Consider the following 25,697-nt stretch of genomic DNA (forward strand, 5'->3'; position numbering starts at 1 on the left):
TAATTTAGTACTGAGGTGATGAATTATGACTTTTATAATGTTCCACTGACATTACTTAAAATAAAACAGAATATTAAAAGCTAATTATATAGAGGAAATTACAATAGTATTTCAGTAAAATACTAAATCTTTAATGAATCAAGCACTCTCTATATTACTTTTTCAAGGTCCTCAGAATGTAAAAGATCTAAGGATTTCCTTACACTCCTAGATTGTAAACAGTGGGATTTTTAAATGCAGTGAAACAGGGAAGCAAAAGATTCTAGTAATAGCTTTTTGAACACTGAACTTCTCAATGAACTTTTGGGAGAATGGTTTTAATAACTTATTATCAGAGACTCAGTGGATGGTCTCATAGAGTTTCCAGTTCTCTAATGTCACTATCTGCACGTGGATGGTTTCGTTTACTGATAGTCAATGAAACCAGAGAACAGCAGCCTTTTTCCTGGCAAATCTGGAGATTTTGCATATGGTTATGTCCCTATGACTCACAAAATTCACCCCTGAGCACTCCAGGTTCTGTGAGGTGGGAGGAAGCCTCCAAAGACCACCATGGCTGGGCAGCACAGAGGCTTCCCCAGCTCCCGGGGGCTCTCTGAAGGGTGCCCTTCCCCAGGTCCCCTCCACCCTCTGCAGTCCTTGGTGCAGGCTAGCCATTTTCACTGTTCCGTAGTGCTTTTCTCACCTCTGTTTAGGCAGTCTGGGTGGAGAAGGCAGGTGACTGGGTCCAATGAAGTTAATATTTGTCAGCAATGGAAGGGAAGAGCCAGCCAGAGCATGAATAACTAGTGGTCTTTTACCACCTTCGAAGATGTAATGGTCAGCAGATGGCAGTTATGTGTCCTGCGCTGACATGATGCTGCCTGGCTCTGATGAATCCAGGTTTGCTCATCATTAATTTTGAAACCATTTCTAGCTGGAATATAAGAGTAACATCAGCTCAATTAACCACAGCAGCATAAAACCACTAGCTAGATGGTGGCTGAACAAGACCTAGGTGTTTAGGCAATCCTCAATCTGTAGGCTATCCTTTTGGGTTCTAAACACTCACATTTGTTTCATGTTTGTATTTTCAGGATTTTTTGTATTTCAAGCCCGCTTAAAATCTTTTCACAGTTCAGCATCAGTTATTAGGAATAGCAGGTTTGGTGGTTTCTCAGCGTTGGTACTTTTACACTCATATCCATGCCAGGTAGGCTCACGGTGTCTTTCTCCTTTCTTTCCTTCACTGTGTTATCAGCGTCAGCTTGGAGTTTTCAACCAACCATGGTCGCTCGTGGTCCCTGCTCCACACCGAGTGTTTGCCTGAGATATGTGCGGGGCCTCACCTCCCCCACAGCACCGTCTACGCCTCTGAAAATTACAGCGGGTGAGAGTGTTCTCTGCAAAGCTAACTGAGAGGCAAGATTAGAGAAGTGAATTATAGGTGACAGAAGAAAGCAGCAAAGCAGGCAACCCTGTGTCATCTTTCATTTTTTACTAGCTGAGGACAGCAAGGAAGGAGTGTTCTGGTCTCCCTTGCTGCCCAGTAATGAAATTTGAAATACATGGGGCTCCTTCTGTGGTATAATATTATTTTTCTGATGCTGAAGATAAATTACAAAAAATCCCTGTGGACAGCATGCTGGTAATTAAAAGAAAAGTTATACCTTGTCAAAGCCACAAAAGTTTTCTTCTTAGTCAGAGGAACCATCAGTCAAAGCCATGTTTACAACCTCAGACACGTTTACTCACTTGGAATCCCAATGTTCGATTACAATGAAGCACATCCTCTGTACTTCTGCAGGTGGAGAGAGTTGTTAGTGTCACTTCCTTGTGTCAACCCTTCTCTTTATTAAGTCTCCTCGGTACTGTTCTGACCATAAAATGAACCGTGACGTCTTGTTACATAGCGCAGATCCCATGACTCTGTATCCCTGTGTATCCCAACTTCCACAGGCACTTCAGAGCAGGGGGTACGACCGTGAGAAGAGAGCGTAGTTGACGCATTGCTGCGATCTGGTGACCCCCATTTCTGTACCATTTTCACAGGAATCATTGCCCCCGGTGTGTGTGGGAAGTGTAGCCACTGTGAATGACACCAGAATGATGGCCCAGACCACGGCAGGCCAAATCTTCTGTGCCCCTCTCCTTACCCCCAAGGGTTTCCACCAAAAAGAGCGCAGTCATACGGGAAGTTTTAATGCAGTATGCAATTTAGGGATATTCACTGTGATGGGGGCGTTGCTGTAGCAAAGCAAGTTAAGAACTTTGCGGACTTTGTGCATTCATGCAGGGAAAAAAATGGCTGGGTTTTATAATGGAATAATGAACATTCTTATATTCTATGAAAATATCATGGGCCATGGTGGTTTTTTTTCATTTATATTTTCAAAAGCTGCAGTAAATTCACTGGTTCATTTGAGCAGATTTTAGAATTAAAAATTCTCACAAAGCTTCCAGCATAAGTAAACACATTTGCAAAATGTACAGTTGCTTAATAACTATCAGTGTAAAATGTGTTTGTGTAATACGTATTTCAGGTGGAACCGAATAACTATTCCCCTTCCCAATGCGGCGTTAACAAGTGACACCAGGATTCGATGGAGACAAACAGGACCAATCCTTGGAAATATGTGGGCAATCGATAATAGTTAGTACTCTTATCTGTGATCATGATACATCAGAAGAGTAAATTTTTACATGCTTCTCCAAGTAAACATATTTTCCAGAATCACAGGTCAAAGGATTTTCAGTTTGTTAAATTCCTTTTCTTCATATCTGCATTTGGTAACAGGTGCATTTTGAAGCTAGAGGGGAATACTGTCATTTTGAAAAGACAATAGCCTAGTAGATTACCCTTTTTTTTTTTTCCTTTTAATTGAATGCTTTCCAGGAAAAGATATTGGTGGCAAAGGCTTAATATAACATTTCCTCTGACTGCATAGTCCTAATTACATCAATAGATACTACACTGTGCTATTAAGGACATGTATTGCACCATCCCAAGCAACAGTTACAGCATCTGGGACGTATTTTTCCTTCTGGAGACAGAAGACCTTCATAAAGTAATGCTGCTACCAAACACTGGCAAAACTTTTACATTGTTTATGGCACCTTCAGGGGGAAAGAACCATCTGTTTCAGGGAATTACTTTTCTTTTAAGACATTATTTTTCACCTACCTGTTCTTTAAATGGATGTGAAGAACTGGGATGAGCTTGTATTGACTCATATAATTATTAAACTTAGTGCAGAGGATAACTGGGGCCAGTCTTGAAAGGAAATATTTCAAAGCACAGCAAAAGTATTTAGGAAAAACGGATAAAATAGATATATGGTATGAAATGCAGAAATACGTATGATTGAAAAGGCTACCAATGAGAAGGTGCAAATTTTTTAGCTTTGCTCATTAGCCTTAGATGTTTGGGGACCAAGTGAACTACATCCAGAATTTGTTCTGTTAGATTTGTGAAGTATGTAATTTAAAAAGTTACAGTGATGCACAATAGCCTGTGAAATTTTGTAGTGATTCCTAGTGAGGTTTGATATGGAGCCTGAAAATGGTAAATAGTTACATTTTGCAAAATCCTTAAAATAGATAACTGCTTAGGTTTGAAAAGAAAATCCTTGAAGCTGCCTTGATAACGTAATGCTACAAATGAAAGTTTTTCACAAAAAGTAATGAAAATTGTTCTCTTAATCGCATTAATGGGAAGTAGAATCATCTTGACGTTCTGGGTAGAATATTCGTGCTTGCCCGTAGAGATGGTGATTTAAATCAAAAAGAAAGTAACATGAAGGGAAAGTTTAGGTATACGTACATAAGAAGATGTGGGTGAGTGTCTGCAAAGATGAGTTGCTACCTAACAAAAGGCAGACTGTAAGTGCTGGAGATGCTCACAGAAGTTCACAGAAATAAGAGCAAGATAAAATCAATGCAAGGATACAAATTCTTTAACCAAGGTTTTTAAAACTAACGGACAATTCATATATATCTACGCTCCCTTTGCTTGTACAACTAACTCAATACCATTTCAGCAAAGGATGCTGCACGCTCCGCTCCGTACCCTCTCCAAAGCAATTTTACCAACCATCTGCCATAAAACTGCTTGCTCTGAAATTTGTTTGAAGTGCAGAACCATGACATGGGAATCAAATCTTAAAGGTGAATGTGTTCATGAGGTTTTGCCTGTCTCCTTTGTTAGATACCAGCGGAACTGAAGCTTTGCACTTCGGCATTGTAGGGAAAGACTCATAAATATTGGCACGCTACTCAAATTCTTGAAGAGAGGAAGATTTTCAAGAATTCAGCACTCTGACTTTTAGCTTCACAACTGTTTCTTATGTGAATTAAGCTTTAAATGAAATCTGGAAGCTGGCCATCTTTTAGAAATACTGGAAAACTGCCAATTTTCATAAAGCTTTTCTCGTTTTGAACGACATCATTACATCTTTAACCCTTCTACTTTTACCACCCCCTCAAAAAGACCTTGAAAGAGACGAATAAATCAAACAGACAGAATAGAATTTTTGCACCCTGAAAAGTGAGAAAATCTAGAAATCACATGAAGTCTGATGGGGAGTTAGTTACAGGGAGCAGCTAACAGGGCTTTAGAGTGCCTCTGCCAGGGAGTACTGACACACTGCTATGATGGGCAGCATCACGAAACTAAGAATAAGTACAGGTTGTTATAGATGACTTAAAATTGAGGGCTATTTGGATGACATTCCAAAAGTCACAGTGCAAGTGAATGACCTCAAGTAGTAGGAACTCTTGAACAGAAAAGATGACGCTATTAATGGTTAAGGCCTGTTTATCATATTGTATTGAAAGAACACTTCAGGCTATACCCAGATTAATGCTTTTCTTTATAGTAGTGCAATGAAATGTCGATTATACTGAGATTTGCTCATCTTTCCATCCTTCTTATGTTTCACACAATGTCAACACTGTCAATTAGGAGTCACTGGAGGAAGATGAAGCAAAAGAGTAAAAGCAAGTCTGGAGTGTTTTTGAGTGCATATGATTTGGAGTTTTATTCCATTTGAAAGAATCAGTTAAAGTGTATGATATTTAATAGTTACTAAAACCATATCAGGGCGGCTTCAAATTCCAGTAAGTCCGGTGAAGTTAAGTATGTGGATTTCAGTGAGAGAAGCAACAATACATTTTAAAAAACTACAAGACTGCTATTGGGATGCGCAAATATTGGATTACATTTCCAAAACATGATGAAGAAAATGGAAGGCAAGAAAATGGCCAATGCTTAGCACATCATCTGATCTCTTTCACAGTCCTAGAAAAATCAGGTAGATTAATTAAAACATCGCCAGTGTCTCAAGCCACAGATAGACATTACCCGTTAAATAATAAATTATCCCTGGCTATCCTTGACACAGAGCAAAATTCCACTACTCAGTTTTTCAGAAGGGTACAACCAAATGCATTTTATCCTTTTGTAAACATCTTCCAGCTAGTGGGATTAAGATAAATGCAATGACTGTGTGATCAGATCTGTATACCTCCTTGTATTCATTATGTTCTGTTTATCACATACCATAACCCCTCATTTAACTGATTTCTTTTCTCTGCAGTTTATATTGGTCCATCTTGCCTCAAATTCTGCTCAGGGCGAGGACAGTGTACTAGAAATGGCTGCAAGTAAGAGTTATAATTCAGTACTTGTACTCAATTTCTGTCACATAGTTCACTTGATGATCTGAAAGTTGAAGTGATTTTCATTTCGGCCCTTGCTTTTTGAGATGACTAAATGTAAAACTAGCATAGCCCCCAGAATGCATAAAGTTCACTGGACAGCTAAAGATCAATCTTTCTAAACAGCAGCATACGTAATTTTTTTTCTGTAATTGTCTTTTGGGAGACAGTTTAACTTCCAGTTTATCTTAAAATGTGCTACAGAGCACACTGAAATGTCAGCGATGCATGCTTTATACTGGTTTTAGAGGTGATTTGGGACTGTATCACTTTTATGTTAAATTTTGGGACAGAATCACAATTTGCATAGTTCTGGTATCCCATAGCCTAACAGACCTCAAGGACAGAAGGTCAGCACTCCACTTGTTTGTGAAAGTCTGGCTTGTTAAAAGAGTTCCAGCCTAAAAAGTAAAGGTACTTACTCAAAAGCAGTAAGTACATTCAAAATATTGGTGTGACTATTTTTAGGTATTAACAAGAGCATGACCCACAGGGCGTTCTCTTCTGTTACTCAATTTCTTGTAATCCCATCTGATACGCTACACATAGAAGAAAATTAATCATTTTACATATGAACAGCTGTAAATTATGTCAGCAGCATTTTTTTTTTCCAAAAATGCATAAAAATATTTCTGTATTGTTTGTTATGCGTAGGCTGGTGGGGTGTTCATAACTGTATTTTTTTTAAATTGGAAAAGTAAGTACAAGCTAAAAGAAAGTCATTTGCTATGCAATACCTAATTAAAGTTTAAAGAGGTTCTTGGTCCTTAGATTTCAGATGGACTTTGTAGGCATCTTCAGTTCATGAACAACTGCAGCCACGGTGTTGATTTGCCAACCAAGCACAGGAGAAGATGGGTCATTAATTGGGCTGTTAATCTTCCTCACCTGCAGGTGTGACCCGGGCTTCTCGGGGCCGGCGTGCGAGATGGCATCGCAGACCTTCCCCGTGTTCATCTCGGAGAGCTTCGCCAGCTCCCGCCTCTCCTCCTACCACAATTTTTACTCCATCCGGGGGGCTGAGGTCAGCTTCGGCTGCGGGGTCCTGGCCAGCGGCAAGGCCCTGGTCTTCAACAAGGATGGGAGGCGCCAGCTCATTACCTCCTTCCTTGACAGCTCTCAGTCCAGGTGAGAGGGAAAGAGCAGTAATGGGCGGCAAAGAAGCTGGGTGACCCCTCCCCTTCCAGCGACAACCTTGGGTGTTGTTAAGCCGATTGTTTTAGCAGGAAGAAAAGTTTTTTAAAAACGCCTAGTTCCATATTTTGAGGGTGATTTCATGGCCTTGTCTTTTTTTCCTCCTGCTTTGTAAACAACAGAGCCCAAAACAGACCGGAGGGAAGTTATTGTACAGCTTGGATGGAAAATATGAAATGTTAATATCAAACCTGAGTGTCAAAGCCAAGTGCTAATTAATTATTTATAAGATTGTGTTTATTTGACAGCTTATGGCAGCTGATTAGATCCATTCACTATCTCTCCCTCCCCTTCAGTGCCTAATAAATAATTAAATGCTGTAATGATTGGCATTTTTTAACTATATGTGCCACATTGCATTACTTGACAGTAAAAACCAATTGCACGTGCAAAACTCCATCACTGATATTTATCAGAATTTGTCTAGGTTGAGAAGATCTGAAAACAATCTGGTTATGGAAAAAAAAAAAAACAAAACAACAAAAATCCACACTGTGCAAATGGTACCCTATAAATATTTGTGTAATTCCGATCCAGGTTCCTGCAGTTCACCCTACGCCTGGGCAGCAAGTCAGTGCTGAGCACCTGCAAAGCACCCGACCAGCCCGGGGAAGGAGTGCTGCTGCACTACTCCTACGACAACGGGATTACCTGGAAACTACTGGAACACTATTCTTATCTCAACTACCACGAGCCAAGGTATAAGCACAAATATCACAAGGAGTGTTACCTACGCACAGTTAATGCTGGTAGCGGTAGTCACTGCGATGCAGAGAGTAAGTACCTCTGCCCACACGGTGCGGGAGTGAGTGGAGTGAAGATCTTTTGTTGCACACAGAAAGTTACTGCTTTTCCTTAAAATTTTGCAGCTGTTCTGGTCACTTCCCACTTTTGCCTGCTCCTATAAAAATGAACGCATGGATGTAATGGCATCTGAGTCTCAGGTGATGTGACAGAACAAGCCGAGGCAGTACGGGATGAGGGGTAGAAATGTACTTGTGGGAAATAGGGGCATATTTTTTCCCATGGAAGCAGCCACTTGTAAAGATAAATTCACATAAATTATTTGTAGCTTTGAAGGCATACATACCTTCACTACACCATCCTCTGGGATTAGGAGGTTGCAGGCAGGGCAGGACAGCTGAGACAAAATCTGACCGTGAGGATGTCTCCAGGCCAGCAGGGAAATTGCGCCTGCTCCTGTTGTGAAGGGGATTACACGACTTTGTGTCTGTGCCTGGGGGAGGGACTCAGTGGCCCGAGATGTCCTGCCGGTGACTGCGCCTGGGAATTGTGCAAATCATGAAGAAAGCAAACAAAGAGCTCATCTTGTCTAGCAGCACCAATGTTTGGTGTCAGATTAGAGAGGAATGTATCTGATGTATTTAGAGAAGAAGGTGTTCTTTACTGTTTCATTTGTCAGATAATCCACCACTTGTAATAAAGCAACGCAAAATCCGGAGTCTCCATGAGCACACCTGCACCGCAAGCCCAGAGGAATCTGGGCTGGTTCTGTGCAAACCCACTCAAACCTGGAAGCATCCACCTTCACAGGCTGCTGCAGCAGAGCCGATAAATCCCGATGAAAGGAGGTGCTCTGCGAGGGGGCACAGGGGAGGCAGAGCCGATGGTGGCATCACAGGTCCCATCCCAGCTGGTCCGTTGCTGCCCAAGGGCGGCTTCGCACTGGGTGTTGCCCTGTGTCCTCTTCTCTACCCCTCCACCCAGTCCCAGGATAAGGCCTGAGTCAACCCCAGGGGTGCGACTGTAGCAAGTCACTTTGACTACATGTAACTTCCAATATTTGTATTTATTGAGCTCAGCTCGGGGCATTTAAAAAAAATAAATATTGGATTTCTTCATCTTGTTAATAACTCAGTACAACATCACGGTATACAAAATATGATTAAGAATATTCTAATGGAAAAAAAAACTTGTAATGTTAAATATATTTCCTGGGAGCTATGAGAAATACTCAAAAATCTGAGAGGAATGACTGTGTTTGGTAGAAGTATACTGCACGTGGACTTTAATTTCTGAAGTTTTAAATGTTTCCAAAGGAAAGATCCTATGAACTGGAGCACTCGTAGGCCTTCTTCAAAATTTCCTTTCCCGTTCCTTATTATAGTCACATATATATTTTATATGGCCCTTTTTCTAATTCTTAGATACAAGATTACAGCTGTAGGAATTATATTTCCCTAAAGGTTTTTAATATATAGCACTATGAAATTTTTATAACAAAAAGGAAAATACAGATTCCGGTGACTGATTTTAATGAAGTTTAAGATATAAATGTAGTAAATTACATTATGCCAGAGACTTTTTTTGCTTTTTGAGATTGAGTAGGAAACACTGTCTCTGTTGTTCTGACAGAGCAAAGAGCTAAGCACAACATACACAGGTTAGAAAGGTTTTGCCAGGGGATATGTATAGTCCACTTTAGGTAGACAGAAAAGTGACAGACATACAAACCTGAAGATAATGCTGGCAATAATTATGATGAAGAACATGAAGAAAGCTTCACCTTTTCCTATTATGTTGTCTGAAAATATCAGCATTTTTGGTAACATAGATGGACTGCTGCGAAGTTTGGCAATCAATCTGTATCCAGAAATTTAATTAATCTTCAGTCATACCAAAAATAATTACACATTTAATGTTCTACTGAAAAGGTGCATTTAATCTGGTAACATTTGACAGATGCATTTTTCTTCTGAGCAGAACAGCGGTGGCTTTTCAACATTAGGTATGCGCATAGCTTGAAAGAATGAGATCAGAGCAAAGGTCTCCCAGCTGGTTTTTAAGAAATCTAATGGTAGCTGGTAATGTTAGTAGGAACACTTTTCTTCTCTGCAGCAGAAAAGTCATTAGCAAGAATCCCCCTCCCTCTCCATCTATCTCCAACAAATCAAAGCCAGACGGAGAAGCTGTTATAACTGGAGACGTAGTCAGGTTCTGCATACTAACGTACGTGCCCTGTGCGGTGGTTTACACTGACGTTTTTAAATTGTGTTTGCTTAATCCCCTGGGATGAGAAATTTATTTTAACATGTGTTAAATATTTTAACATCCGATAGGTGTATCAGTGGTGTGTGCCGTGATTTAGGATTTTCTGTAAATTACTGTCAGTGAGGATTAGTGTCCACGTGGGCGAGCTTATGAGAGTTAAGAGTGAAAGGGAAGATGCAGGCATCAGAGAGAGCCACCAGCAGGGAAATACGTCCAGGATTATAACACAGCATTAGCTCACACAAGTGCCAAGTGCTTCTCGGCGTACCCTGGATGCAGTGCTCCTCCCGGCCAGAGAACTGGCTTTCCTCAGGTTCACTCTACTGAACCACGGAAGACAAAACTATTCTGTGCATTTTAGCATCAGTAGCGACTTAGTGTCATTTGTGCTTTTAAAAATTGACCCCAAAAGTCATAGAGTTGTTGCTTATTAGGGAACCCTTGCTAGAAAGAAAGTCATTGTAGTTTGTTCGCGTGCCAGCGAGTAATGGGGCTGGTCTTTCTCTTAGAAGGGTATGATCTCATTCAAGCACGTTAGTTTGTGTGGCAGAAGAAATGTATCTGCCATACATAAAGCATGTGCGCTGCTGGTCCCTTGCCACAGGGACCACATGGCAGCCGTCACCTCTGGCTGTCCCTCGACGCTTCTCCCTCCAGCCTATGACTGGCAGAAAGCAGCTCCTCGAAATGCCAGCCAGGGCTTTTTGAGTGCTTCCTACCTGTTTAGCCAAACCGTTTGATTTTTTTCTTGCTAATAGACTGATGTATTCCTCTTTAAAATCAATGTGACATTAAACAGAAGTATTACAAATTTATTCTTTAAAAGGACAGTTTAGCAGGTCATTTTTAAGAGCATGGTTTTGCACCAAGAGCACCGAAGGCACAAGACTGTTTCATAAGCACAGAACAAAACATTACAACAACGGGCAGCTTAGAAAGCCTTAAATCTGGAAAAAACTTGGTGCTAAAGTAGAAAATGATGTTTTCAGTTTACCTGATTTTTCATTTTATCCACATTTCCTCTAAAAGAGAAAGAAAAATATCAGCTACATGATGAGCTTGCCAAAAACCCTTTTGCCAGCAAGTAATTGTACACGGACGGAGACAAATGTCCCTGTTGCCCGTCTGCTTCACAGCTCACGTGCGCTGCGTGGGGCACCATGGACCTGGTGATTTATGGAGCTTTCAAGAAGGTGTCGTTGCTGTGGCAATTAATGCATGCTCCCTGCTGCTGTGTACGATAATTGCTCCTGGAAATTAGATATTACTCTTAATTTTCTTTGCAGTTTGTCAATTATAGGTTTGTTGACATAGCTGCCATGACAAATCAGGTGACCTTGCATACCAGGAGAAGCGCCTGGGACTCACCTCTAGTTGCATCTCTGTGCCACTACAGAGAAAAGCGCGTGCCATAAGAGACAACACATAATCACACTATCTGACAAGATGAACTTTTTCCGCTTGAATGTGGCAATTTACAGGGATGGGTTCTTCTAGGAGAAGAGCAACACAGGCATGACGTCAGCGCTGTGCAGAAACAAGCACGGGTGTTAAGGAGATGCATCTCTTCAGACCAGGATGAAATCCACTGAGTCTGAGAAAGTGGAGCTGGAATTTGTAAATCTTTGTTAGCTGATCATGCCCTTGGCAGTCTAAGTCCCGAGCCTCCAGCTGGGTTTCAGATGGACGGCATTCAGAGCAACGGTAAAATTTACAGAGAGTTGCAAAGTAGCAGCTACATATACAAAATTGTTGGGTTTTGCACATGGCTGTCTTTCAATCAACACATTGACTACCCAGAGAACTAATGATTCCCCTGTCCTTGTTCCCTGTAGAAGCTATCCGAGGTATTTGTGGGCTGAATTTAACCCATGATTTTCAGGGCCAATAGGAAAAAATAACCATAACATACGTTCCCATGGAATAATTGCAAGCAGTGAAACTTTCAATAACAATTTTGGTTTGTTTTCCAGAATAATTTCAGTGGAGCTGCCCGAAGATGCGAGACAGATTGGCATTCAGTTTAGATGGTGGCAACCATATCACTCTTCTCAAGGCGAAGATGTGTGGGCGATTGATGAAATCATCATGACCTCTGTGCTTTTCAATAGCATCAGTCTGGACTTCACCAACCTAGTTGAAGTCACACAGTCTCTGGGATTCTACCTGGGAAATGTTCAGCCCTACTGTGATCATGACTGGACTCTTTGGTGAGAAACACTTACTCATTTCTGTTCTACTTTTGTTTCCTTTGTCTAGTCATCCTGTTAAGAACCAAGCAATTTCTGCAAATGAGTCTTTCTGGAAGCTACTCGGAGTAATTGTGTCTCATCCTCACATTATGGACAAAAATACAGTCGCTAATCTAATTGCAATTAGCAGTAACTTTTTACACCTCATTGGACAGAGATTTATGTTTGATGGGAACCTTGAACGTAGCCTTCTTTCCCCACAAAATAGTTGAAGAATATCCTAATAGAAACAATTTAGAAAATTTTCATAATCTTCACTTAAAATCCAGTCAGGTTAATATGGGTGTTCAGGTTATGAAATAATCTGTTAAGTACAGACTCTGAGTGTTTTGTAAGTGATGTTCAGATCTCTGTACACAGCTGTTAGATTACACTCCAAAAAGGAAAGGCAGCAGAATGTTGGTAGAATGATGTTAGCCATTTGTAGTTATTTTGTCTGGTATTATATACATTTAGTCATTTACACTGTGATCAGCATTATGACATATTGCAATTAAGCCTAAAATGCGCTGTGTATTTAGAAACAAAAGCAAGAAAACATCACCTGCCCCAAAGCAAAAAAAAAGGCAAGAAAGGAAAAAGAAGTGAAAAACAAAGGAAAAGAAAATTCTGTTAGGATTACAGGAAAAAAAAAAAAAGCTTCTTTAGTAAAATGTTAACCTGCTTCACGAAAATTAAATTCTGGAGTACATGAGTGTAACATTTGGAATTAGTACAAGGGAAGCTCAATTTAATCTCTATGTTTTGATTAAAACTAAATAAGTTTCATGCTAGTCTGATCAACATACAAACCCAGTATGGCTTTAATTGGCACAGATATATGTATTTGGAGAAAGTACAATCACGGTAATTATAGAAAACCTCAAGAAAATATAAATAATTTTAGTGTCCCCATGGGCACTCAGAGAAACACTGTTGGAATTTTATTAACAAGTATCTCTGAGCAATCTGATTTGACTTTCTGATCATCTGTCAAACTAAAAGGAGTTGGCTTAGCCGTAGGAACAACACGGAATGTGTTCTAGGGGTGATAATGAGGCAGTAGAAGCACCATTAACCACTTTAATAAGGACAAGGAAGGTACTCGCTGCTCATTAAAATGAAACAACATGTTAGGGCTCAAACTGTTTGCGTCTTCTTCATCAAAGAGTGGGAATGAAAGCCCTTTAATGATATTTTTTTCCCTCTGTTCTTGTAAGGCCAGTTTATCATGGGGAGGGGGGTAGGTTATTTAAGATAGCAGAGACTCCTCTGTTTTCCCCCTATGACTCTAAATCAGAATCAAAATAATAAAAGCAAAGCTAAATTCTCCATCCCATATATTGGCTAGGATTTGTAGTGCTCAGTCATAGTGGAAATGTTGAACTTTCCATGCATCAAATAAAGAACCAAAGCCTTTGCAATATTTCCTTACTATTTATGTATAAGTATTTTTCATTATCACATGGAAGACATGAACTCTATCCTTCACTGACCTTGTTTCTCTCAAGGGAAATTTTTAAACTTACACAAAGTCTGTACAAATGGCTGCTAGTTAAATTAATTATTGTTGGCTTTTCCCAGCTGTGAGTCCATTTGGTTCTCATTTTCTAACTCATGACTTTCTATGAGCAGGGTTTGCAGTAGCACTGACACCATCCTCTTGAGAAAAGTCTGACAACTGCTTTTTCATTAGTAGAACTATGGTAAATATGCTATAAATCATTTTACAGCGTGTCATCCCCAGGCCCATTTTCACTGAATTGCCTTTAATTGTCTATTAGGCCTCCATTTCTGCCTCAGAATCTGTAAATCTGAAATATTTATCCTTAAAATAGGGGAAATCTGAGGAGAGGCAGGTGTTTTTGTTGAAGAGGGAGGTTCTTTTCAGCATCTGGCTTCATTTAGAAAAGAGGGGTTTGTTGATATACATATATTTTGAGCAAAGGTGATTTTTGAGTGTTTTATAATAGTCTCTATCTGGAATAGTCACTTTATTTGATTGTAACTATCAATGTTTGGTTTCAGATTGGTTCTTAGACTTGATTACAGCAAGTGTATTGAGTATACTGAAAAGATGCCAGAACACTTTTAAAATCAAATGTTTGATGATGTACGTTAATTCATCACTTCTCCAAAATGCTCATATGCAGCATTTGGTTTTGACCCAAACGCCTCCGGAGCGTTACAGACTATTTACAGGCACTTCCTGAAGTGCATTTAAGTATTGATAAGGATGCTAACACTTACTTTTTTCTTTTTGTTAAATATTCATCTGGACACAAAAAAATTTAGCATTATATAAATAAACTGTCTTCAGTCAGATTACGACGTTATGATTCCAATGTAACAGACAATAGAGTGTCCCACTGTCCCTGGAGCAGCCTGGGGGAAGACTGTAAATCTGGCTCACAATGAGCTATCCTTACGGAGCAAAATAATACAGTTGCCTTACATCAGCTTGATAGTTTACCTGTATTTATAAAATGTTTTGTCTTTTAGATTAATTATTACTCTGTAACACGCAGAAAGTTTCTTTTGGGTAATTGACTTAATTGAAATATATTAATAGGTTTAGGAATTATTTAGCAAAGTAGGTATGATGTGGTGTAAAAAGACATAAACGTCTCCTGCCTTTGATGGAAGCAGAGCTGGGGCTGCGTGAGTGTTCGGCCATCACGTCAATATTCTCGGTCAATGCAGCTTTACAAAACCAGCTGCATCCATGTGGCTTTTCTGTATTCCTGAAAGTACCGGCCTTGAAAACGTGGTAACTCTGGGGATCCCAGAGCAGTTTGGAGTAGTGCAGATTGGCTGACACTGGCTGTGATATCATTCCCAGAAGTACCAATTAGTTGGCAGTGCTTGGAGGGAGAGCGATTGTTGTGAGGGCACCTATGGGTATTGTGTTCCTGCGCCTCCGCAGGTCTAATTATATACGCACTAGAAACCAACTAACAGCTACATATTTATACAAAAATGTAGCCTCTGCATTCTCATTTCTCAAGATTTTTTAGTTAATTGTTGTTATGCCAGGGACATTACTCTGTCTTTTACAAAATCCAGAAATGTATTCTGGCTGCGTGACTCCCAGAACAATGAAAACATTTGGTATTCCAGCAGAAGAGGGTACCCCCGACCACGTACGTGGGAGAGCTGGAGAGCAAAGAAGTGGAAAGTGAGGTGGAGCCCCCCACCTTTAATGCTACCCTTGTTCAGCTGGAGGCAATTTGTGGATGACAAAGGACTTTGTGAACCTATAATGTGATTTTCTTTGTTTAAAAAAGCTTCTTATGGAGCATCACAGATTGTCTTCATCTCATCACTAGCTTCCTTTCTCACATTTCTTTAATATCCATTTTAAAGAGCTGTTTTGACTTTAAAACAATGCTTACTTAATGTACTGTGTACAATGTCCTGTGGCTAAGTTATTAAATGAAAATGAATACTAAACTTAAAGTGTTTTAATCATGACCTGAATGCCACCAGTAAGAAAGACTAGTGTTTAAGATTATATTTTTGCTAGTTTTACCCCAGTAATATTGAATAGAGGAAATCTTCGTGGAGACAAAGACAAAATGAAAGACTTAATTCTTTGCACCTATGCTGAGTACCAGTCCTTCACTTGTCTTCCATCACTTTGGGGAAGACAGGTTCTGGGCAGATGCTTCATCAAACTGTTTAGTTTCAACTCCTTTATTCTGTTCAGATGAGCTTTAGATAACTGTGATGTGTTGTGCCCAGGTTTTTGTGTGCAATGCTATATCATTTTCCAAATCTTTGCTACATATAACTTTCAGCTGATTAGACTGCACATGGCTGACTGATACCTGAAGAGCCTGGTTGTACCGGCACAGATTTCCCAAGAGGGCTTCAGTAAAACTTTGATTTCCCACATCAGCCATGAAATTTCAAGCTGCATTGTAGAAACTAAAGCCACGTCAAACCAAGTCAGCTTTAACTTTTAAATCTGCGGTACATGTCACTTTGAAAAGTACAAGATAAAGCTTGGAAGAAAAATAAATTCAGGCATTATCCAAACAAATTCTTCTGAGCTGCATTCAGTCCTAACAATGAAGCCACAAACCGTAGGTTGCCAGCTGGACCGCTGACGAGTGTACATTACATGCTCTGCTCGCTTAAAATTATCCTTCCCATTGAGGAGAAACACACTGACAACACTGAATGAAAGAGCAAACAGTTCAGATACAGTTTTCCAAGGCAACTTGCTGCCTTCTGGTCCAGTTGTCCATGACAGTGCCCTAGAGGTGAAGGGAATGTCCATCCACAGTTAGCTCATGGTGCTGATGGGTGTAGACTGGGTAGTTTCATATAACGCCATGAGTTGCATCATCCTTTAGGACAAGAAGCCACAGAGAACAAGGTCAGAGAGTAAAAAGGAGCCTGGATCTCAACTGGCACCAACACCAATTTGATAATGAAAAAACTAATGTCAGCTTTCAGTAATTTCTTCTAAAGCTTTAAGGTAGGATGCTGACATTCAAGGCTTAACTGCTCTCTCTGGAAAGGAAGCTATAGAAAACAGTGTGGGTCAGTGAATTAATTTAAGAGAGTGCTAAGTAATGCTGACTCGTGTTCCTAATCCTTACACTGAGTCTGTTGTGACCTTGAATTTTACAGGGGAAGAAGATAATATGTTTTCATGTACAAAAATTAGGATTTCTCATTTAAGTTGATAAACTGTAACTTACTCAACCACGAGGGCAACGCTGAACTAGATTATTCTCTTCAGCACCAGTGTCCTGAATGTAGTTCCTTACTGCTGCATGATGATTTGCAGGGATTTTCTTTAAGTAGATGCAGTCCCTGTCCTAAATTGTTCACATTTAAGAATAGTCTTGGAAAATATTGAAGCTGAAAGGACTACCGTACTTCTGAAGACACTAATTAAACCTCTCAAACTATGGAGAGGGAGGTGATTTTCATTCTATGTGAACTTTCTTAAAAACATTCTGTTTTGAAAGCTAGTGTGCAAGATTCAAAGTTTAAATTGTTATTACGTCCTCCTCATACCTCTCTTGCATTTTTTTTTTATATATTTTTTTTTCCTTTTGAATAGTGCAAGGAAAAAACCCCTCCATTCAGATTGACTAACCTTGAAATTTCAAACTACATATTGTGTTACCATGTATATTGTAACTGGGCACCTTCTATCATATATGAGGCTTGGTGTGTTCCAAGTTGTCAGTTACTATGGCCAAAATCATCTTCTGTAATCCATTGGATAGTGTGTTATGACTCTGCATCAGCACATCCTGCAGAAAACAAGCTGAGAATAAGCAATATTAATTGTGAAACACGGTCAAAAGTCAGTGAATGCATTGCATGTAGAATCACTTGAAAATCAATGGAATGAAAAGTCTATGTAATAAGAATACTTTTAACTAAATGTTGTGTATCTTTACTGTCCAGTGCTTGAATGAAATTGCAGCTGTTACTGTGACATGACCTTAGGCAATGGACACTCCTGGGGAATGAACTTTCTTTTTATTGTTTTTTTTCTGTATGTTATCCTTTGCTTGATCCTAACTCGATCCTTAATACAAAGAGCATATAGTATGAGCTAACAGAATAATTCAGTGTTTCACACTCTGGGATACATTAAGGCCTTCCTGGTAATTTGCAGAAGTACCAGCGGAAAGATGCTTCTGTGCGTGGTCTCATCCCATGTGCCAGTCTGCAGAACAAAGAAAGAAGTACCGCTGTATTTAACACAGAACCGTTCATAATGTTCCATTCTGAATTATTCTGGGAATGGATCTTGATTCTTTCCTTACATCTCTCAGTTTCACAGGAGATTCGAAGTTAGCTTCTAGCATGCGCTACGTGGAGACCCAGTCTATGCAGATCGGAGCTTCGTATATGATACAGTTCAACTTAGTGATGGGCTGCGGTCAGGCGTTTACTCCTCATATGGACAACCAGGTGAAGCTGGACTACTCCACCAACCATGGCCTCACGTGGCATCTTGTTCAGGAGGTGAGGCTGGCAGCGAGGACCTTTGTCTTTCATAAACTCTGCTTACACAAAGATCAGCCGAAATATACTGGTGGCATTGAGCAAAGGAGGATGTTTTCCTCGTTGCCCTTTCTATAAATAAATTCTCAGTTGGAATCAGTCAAAATAACAAATAAAAGTATTTAATGTTCTTCATGATATTTGGAAGAAAGGTATCGGAGAGCCTGAAACGCAGAATTGTGATGGCGTGGACCAAGGCTGCGAAAAAAACTGGGGCACAGCTAGAGCTACAGAGTAATGACCGAGATCTTTCCTGTGCTATTGCTTTGTTTTTCAAAGCAAAATGCATCTACTGTTTCCTGGAATTTAAATGGATAGAAATTCTTTCTGCCCTTGTGCGCAGCCATTTCGTAAATGGAAAGCGCGTTCCTTCGGGGGATTGTAATGTAGAGCCTTTCATCTCCCATCCCTGGTTCAAACACAGTCCAGGGCCGTAATGACGGGCTGTTTCCCTGTCTCTGCTAGAAGTGCAAATCACAGTGGTGGCGGCTGTTTCCCCATGTGGCTCAGCCCTATCTCAGCACAGACGCGATAGCGCATTTGGCCATAATTTGCGCTTTTGTTTTCCCTCTCAGATGGCAAACTGGACTTTCCCTGTCCTCAGGGTGAACTAAGTGAGGTCCTTCAGCTGCCTCCGAGCAGGTTCAGGGGGTGTCAGGGAACCGGTCCTGGTGCCTTTTCACTGCCTTTCACAGGGGGATTTGAATGCCCAGTCCCACATCTTCTATGAGCAACGAAAGCACCAGCCTGTTACCTTTTGCCATGCTGTGTTTCACCACGTTTACTTTGGTGGGCAGAGTAGAGAAATGGCAGTAACTGGATTTTTTTAAGCTTTGCAAATCCAAGTAATGCTGTCTTACCTTAAACAGAATTCAGAGGAAAGCTATAAATACTGTATTTCAAACAATGTTTGTGTCTTTTATACCTGTCAGGCATCATCATGATGGCCAAGAATAGTTCTAGGGGTGGGTGTTTGGGGTTTGTCCTTGCCATCAGTGGGAGATCAGTTGCCCTCAGATTTTAGTGCTCCTTTCCTCTCTCGGTGGAGCTGAGTTCAGAGAGAAGAACTTGCCGCCAAATCTCACACCGCCCATGTTGCTGTGATAAAAGAGTAAAAGAGGAGGCTATTTGTAGTATATTTCAAGGACGTAATCTGGCGAATACACAAAACACTAATTAATTAAAATGTTTGAAAGTTTTGTTTGCTTCGCACACACTGATCAGATCCTGTTTTATAAGGTCTTTTAAGGGAGATGAATCAATGAAAAATGTTTGAAAATTGCTGGAAAGGAAACTAAGCCTTTTGAAAACCTACTGGAAAAAAAAAAAACTAACAAAAAAACCCAGAATAAGCTATCAGATCTTAATTTAATACTCTAAGATATTTGAGCAATAATTTTCTCTGTAAAATAATATATTCTGTCCCCTTCATATTTAATATATAGCTATTACTATATATTTTAACTATATAAATACTCTTAATGACTTTAACTGCTGTAGGGAATCACTGCTTTACTATTAGTTTCATAGCAGTCAAAATAGGCTACCTGCATAGGCAAGAGGCTGTCCCAAAGGCCCCCCGTGTGGCTGACAGCCCAGATGGGGGTGAGCACAGCAGCGAACAGCGAAAGGCTCTCGGAGACGTGGGGACTGTCAGGAGGAGCTCTGCCGTGGGACTAATGGCAGAATGGGCTCTCTGAATGGGTAGCTCGAAAAGAAACACACAGGTCGGTAACAGCTTTTAAGTGCTTTATTAGAACCTCATCAAAACCATAGCACAAAAGTTTTGGGTGCAGTTCTGGCAATCTGTAAATAAATAAATAGACTATTGCCGAAAAATGGAGTAACACGGGAAGGGCAGGTCTAGAAAACTGTGAAAGTCGGGGATAATGGACTGCCTTTATGTTTAGTATAAACAAGTAATAATGATCAGATTTTCTTAAAAAAAAGAAAATTTGGGGAACAGAACTCTGTAGGAATCTGAGTTAAATATAGGAAGAAACATAGAAGCAGGAAGGGGGAATTTACACCACTTGTAGGTGTCAAAGGTAATACAGCTGCAGATCATGGTAAGGGCCTCTGGAGGCACCTTCAATAGACCCCGGCTGGGTGCTCTGGCGTGGCTCTGGCGATTCCTACTGCTGCTCCCCACTGCAGACGGAGGGAGTGGAGGGAGCCAGCATCCCCAGCAAGGGATCGCAAGTAGGTCTCTGAAGTGACTGGTGTAACGGTCTGGAGGTTACTCTTGTAGACTTATTCCATAGTGGACTTGTAGACTTAATCCATAGTCAGCGCTAGATGCTGGGGGTGAGAATAGTAAAAACAAGCAGCTAGACATCCTCATGGAGGAAAATGAAAAATTACTAGTCACTAATGCTAAGTCTACCTCTTTAAATGAGCAATATGGCTTGCTCCTATCCTAAATTGTGCTACTGTTAATTTTCTGATAAATGTTTTGTATCGTGCCAAGATTTTTCTGCTTCTGAGTCCTTTGCTGCAACATTTAGACCCGGGCAAGCTCCTGGTTCTGTGTATGTTTAACCCTCGCTTCTGTTCCCAATTCTGCCTCAACACTAAATCTGGTTTTGAAATATTTCACTTCAAGGAATGTCTTCCAAGTATGCCGAGCTGTCAGGAGTTTACATCAGCAAGTATTTACCACTCCAGCGAATTTACTCAGTGGAGGAGAATCACTGTCCTTTTACCACAGAAGACTTGGTGAGCGTTTCTTAGCATTTCTTTCTTTTTTCTTTTTTTTTTTTGGTTGTTGTTATTGAGTGCAGATAGTTCATCTGCTTTTCTATTGCTGTGACAAAGATCAAGTTCTCTGTAGACCATGCTCAAGCTGGTGGGTGGGGTGCCGGGGTGCCAGGGTCCCAGGGCTGACCCAGTTGATGGTATTTAATATAAAACGCTTTCCTTACATAATTAGAGAGCGACATGTACGTGAAATCACCAGAAACTATTGTTTAGGATTGTTTTTAATACATGCTGTGACTCTTCTAATAAAGTTCAGACCTTTTCAAAAATAGTGGTGCTTGTCTGTAAACGGCCCACTGGAGGAAGGCTTTATTTGGATTGCTAATTTTTATTTTGCACATTCCTTATTGTTTACATCTTCAGACCAAAAGCCTTGTATAAACAATAACTAATGATTCATTTCTGGGAATTTTTTACCTCTTGTTTCTTTTTATAGCATGTCTTCAAAAATAACATTCTCTTCCACAAAAAAGAGCAACAAAAATTACCAAAAGCCCTACCCTATTCATCTTATTGTAATCAAACTTGTTTTGCCTGCCTTAACATTTTTATTTATTTAACTGGATAATTTCTTCCTTTATTGATTTTAAAAGCTTTATTATAATATACAAATAAAAAGTTGACGTAAATCTCAATAATCTTCAGGGCTTCCTTCATTTGAGAATTAAATTATTCCAATTAGAGTTACACCTTGCTCGTGTTCAACTTGAATGCATCACAGCAAATGCAATGAGAGCTTGCTCAGATTAAGTTATCATTGGATATCTCTGTGCTTCATCATTTTCCTGCACTCTCCAAGGCCTCAATACAGCCTATTTCTATCAACCACCCAGCGATGACACCTTCTTCCAAAACACTTGCCAGTTTTGCTGTACAGCCAATATTCAGAATTCCCTATTTCCAGGCAAAACATCAGGGACAAATACTGAATCTTTAAAGTGTATCAAGTCAGATAATACCAAATGGCACAAGTAAGTCTACGAATAACTATTTTGTAGTTAGATTATAATGTACTAAATATTACATACCATTGGGTGCCACCAGCTGTAAAATCTGTGGCTTAAATAGGCACTCAGGAGTTTAAAAAACTGTCTACAGTTTTGCAGGATATACTCCAAAGTAGGCTGTTATTTTTATATTTATTTATAAGATATATACTGTACTCAAAGTTATTATTATACACTGTATAGTTGATGTTAATATCAATGTTGTGGGCCTTTTTTTTTCTTTAGGATCTAATAATTTTCCTCGCCATATGAGATGACAGAAGCAAATAATTCCATTTTAATTTAGGAGACTGTGGGGAGAAATTACTATGAAATAATAGCCGGGTTCCTGTTTTATGCTGCGCACAAATCATAAATATTTCACACTCTATCTTGTATCTGAAGGGATTCCCGTCTGTTAGCAGAGTTTTGTTTGTAATTAAGGAGCAAATTACCACTGAACATTACTTTGCTTTTCATAAAACACTTTTTCCGTACGACTCTGTTGTGCTGCAGAGTAATCAGGGTGAAGAGGAAGGATGGCTGCATGTTCCCCACCAAAAGCAATCCAACACACCAGACGCATCTCAGCCACCTTCCCTCTTTTTTCCCACCTTTCCACAGGCAAGGAGCAGACCCGGGGCTCAGTCGCTCCTTTGGGCTGAGATTGGGAAGGGTTTTTTTTTTTTTTTTTTGCATTTTTAAAGCGCACTTGCTAACAAAGGGCAACTTTCTGCTCTTACAAACCTGGGGGGTTCTGGTGAACATTTGGTGTCTAGAGCTCCTCCACCACCCCGGCCGCACAGAGGGCAGCACCCCAGGGCCATGGTAGTGAACACGCTCCATAGGCGTCTTCTTTGGGGTGCTCTCCCGCCCTCTCCTCTCCCTTCCCCGCCCACGCTCTGCTGCAAAAAGCACCCATGGATGAAAAGTTAGTAATGGCCGGGAAGAATAGTGCAGAGGGCGGGAGGCAGGTCTTCTGCCTTGCCAAAATGGGGGCGAGGGGAAGGGGGCTCTGGGGACCTTCCTTCTGGCCTGTCCCCACGAGACAAGGGCTGCCAAACACACATCCCGCCCTGTGCTTGCTGCTGTCGTGGGCGGAGTGATTAACTTCACTCATAAAAGAGAAGCAGTGAAGTATTTAGCCTTTAGCCTGGAGAAGAGAAGGTTGAGGGGGGACCTGATTAATGTTTACAAGTACCTAAAGGGTGGGTTTAAGGAGGACGGAGCCAGGCTCTTTTCAATGGTTCCCAGTGACAGGACAAGGGGCAATGGGCACAAGCTAGAACATAGGAAGTTCCGTTCAAATACACGGAAAAACTTCTTTACGGTGAGGGTGACAGAGCACTGGAACAGGCTGCCCAGGGAGGTTGTGGAGTCCCCTTCTCTGGAGACTTTCGAGACCCGCCTGGATGCAGCCCTGAGGGATGTGCTTTAGGCAATCCTGCTCTAGCAGGGGAGTTGGACTAGATGATCTCTAGAGGTCCCTTCCAACTCTGAAGATTCCGTGATTCCGTGATTTATTAATATAAAACAGTGATTTAACAAAGTTAATAGTGAATGCAACAGTATTTTACAGGACTCAATGGAAAGGTACCCTTGATTACTTACTGCATAGAGGCCGGGGCCAGACAAGCTGTCAGGGAGACCCTCCCGTTGAGTCACGAGGTTCAGAAAGGACCCCTTTGCTTTCTAAACTCCTTCTCAGAGAGGAGTCTAGGTGCGGCTGGATCCAATCCTGGTCCCGGACTTGGTCAACGGTTTGTGTCTAAATGATTATATATGTGCAATCAATCCTTATATCACTTAGCTAAGATTTCAAAGTTCAGCATGCTATTAACCGCTTACCGAGAATCTGTTGTGGGAAGGAATCTCTCAGCCTCGAGGAGTAGAACCTTAAGCGAGTGTCCCCACTCAAGGGGAGATGCTGGCGTGCAGCCCGCTGCTGTGCAGGAGAGCTCAAAGGGCTCTTGGGCTGAGTAAGATAATTGACCTATAGTCATATTCGCATGGGAACAAAATATCTAGGTCCCCACTCCAGACAGGGTTTTGACTGTGTTGCCAGCCATCCCCCAAAGTTCAAGTGCAACTCATAATTCCCGCTGATGGTTAAGGCTTGAGCAGGAGCCGGGGGCAGGGGGGAAGGGGGAAAAGGGGAGAGCACAGCGCCACAGCTGCTCAGGGAAACAAACCACCTCAACGAGGACTCAGGACCAGGGCTCAAGGTCTCGTTAGCCTTGCTCTGACCCTCGGTAGCCTCGAGGTGCCCTCATACCCCTGCACAGCCCCGCTGGGATGGCTGGAGCTTTCAGCCCTGCACGCACAGCTCTTTGCTGAGGGTCTGCACCTTGGGCAGCGTCAGGCTGCAGTTCTGCGCTCGTACAACCAGAAAATTGTTGGTTAAGAGCAGCTATTTCTTTTGTAAAACTTTCTGGGCTTGCTGGTGTTTCTGCACATCTGTAGATGCTCTGCATCTGGCAAGCACGAGTCCACAAGGTCCCCGTGTTTGTCTGAGATTTGGGGTGTTAGGAAATCTGTTGCAGCGGTGAGACTTCTACTGGAGAAACGAAAGGTACGCACCTGCTTGCTGAAATTGTATTGTACTTGCACCGAACATTTCCAACGCTGATGAAAATTAATTTCAGTTTTATGGGAGGCATTTACATATGAACAGGCCTTAATGAGATACAAGCAGCTGTCAGTTGCTGACTTCATAAACAAATCAACACCTAATGACTGAATGAGAGTTTCAGGATAATTGGGTAAATGTAATTATGGTAACTCAGAAGGTAGCAAATATAATTTTATCAGATATAAATTTGCATTAGATCACTAGGTTTTTTAATATCAGGAGAGAAGACATTTTATTTTAAATCACATATCTGAAAAATTTTATGACAGGAAGAACATCATTTCACTGGCAATACATCCGGGACTCACCATGGTTTCTTTGTGCATATGTAAAATGTCGTGCAACAACGGTGACTTTTATTTGACATCAACCCGACTCAGATATAATGTCATCAGAAAGCCAGATAGTCTTCCAGTAGCATCAAAAAACTTGAAAGAAATATGAGGAAGTATGGAAGTTTATTTTGCTTATAATAAAACACTTTCATAACTCCTCGGTACGACACTTCCCATTTGAATAGGTGTCCAAATGGTGACTGTCCAGAAAGCCAGTGTTTTATCACTGAGAATGCAGCTGACACTCAGCTTCTTATTCTCTTTTCTTAATTAACATGGCTTTTTTAAATTGTCGATTACCATTTTTAACAGCATAATCCTCTTAAGCTGTTGTTACCTTGAGGCACAGAGCAGCCTTGGAAAGCTTTCAGAAACAGCGAGCGGAGCCAGCTTTCCAGCGGCGCTGCTTTTCCAATTGCGAGTTCAGCCTGACGTGCGTTTCCCCCCGCCCGGCGAGGAGCCGGAATCCGTGCGGGCTTTTGCTACCCACAGCCACATGGTGGTGGTGGCCCCGCTTTCCCCTGGTCCCCCATGGCCTCCCTGCCAGCTGGGCAGGCGAGGGCAGCCCCTTGGGGGACGCGGGATTCCCACAGCCGGGAAGCTGTTCCCGGGGGAGAGCGTTTGTTGTCTGCAGCTAAAAACAGCCCTGCCTGCTAGGATGTGGCTCCCCGGGGATGGTCCCCAGCCATCCAGGTGATGGACACACCTCCGTTTCAGCCAAACATTCATCTCCAGGCAGCAACGCGACTCCTCCCTTCCTCCCCTCCCCTTAAACGAGGGAAACAAATCCCCTGCCACTGGCTGCATCCAT

General features: G+C 41.2%; 1 protein-coding gene across 1 annotated transcript in view; it reads left to right on the forward strand.

Annotated features, from left to right (window-relative positions):
• Positions 1 to 25,697, forward strand: part of RELN (reelin) — a 293,644-nt gene that overhangs the window by 184,646 nt on the left and 83,301 nt on the right. Inside the window, exons 15-22 of the mRNA XM_054208749.1 lie at positions 1,241 to 1,369; positions 2,523 to 2,632; positions 5,577 to 5,643; positions 6,592 to 6,825; positions 7,429 to 7,590; positions 11,877 to 12,113; positions 17,942 to 18,134; positions 20,779 to 20,891. Coding sequence (XP_054064724.1) covers positions 1,241 to 1,369; positions 2,523 to 2,632; positions 5,577 to 5,643; positions 6,592 to 6,825; positions 7,429 to 7,590; positions 11,877 to 12,113; positions 17,942 to 18,134; positions 20,779 to 20,891 — 1,245 coding nt within the window. The remainder of the gene's footprint in view (positions 1 to 1,240; positions 1,370 to 2,522; positions 2,633 to 5,576; positions 5,644 to 6,591; positions 6,826 to 7,428; positions 7,591 to 11,876; positions 12,114 to 17,941; positions 18,135 to 20,778; positions 20,892 to 25,697) is intronic.

Source organism: Rissa tridactyla, chromosome 1, assembly GCF_028500815.1.
Source record: "Rissa tridactyla isolate bRisTri1 chromosome 1, bRisTri1.patW.cur.20221130, whole genome shotgun sequence".
NCBI classification, from domain to species: domain Eukaryota; kingdom Metazoa; phylum Chordata; class Aves; order Charadriiformes; family Laridae; genus Rissa; species Rissa tridactyla.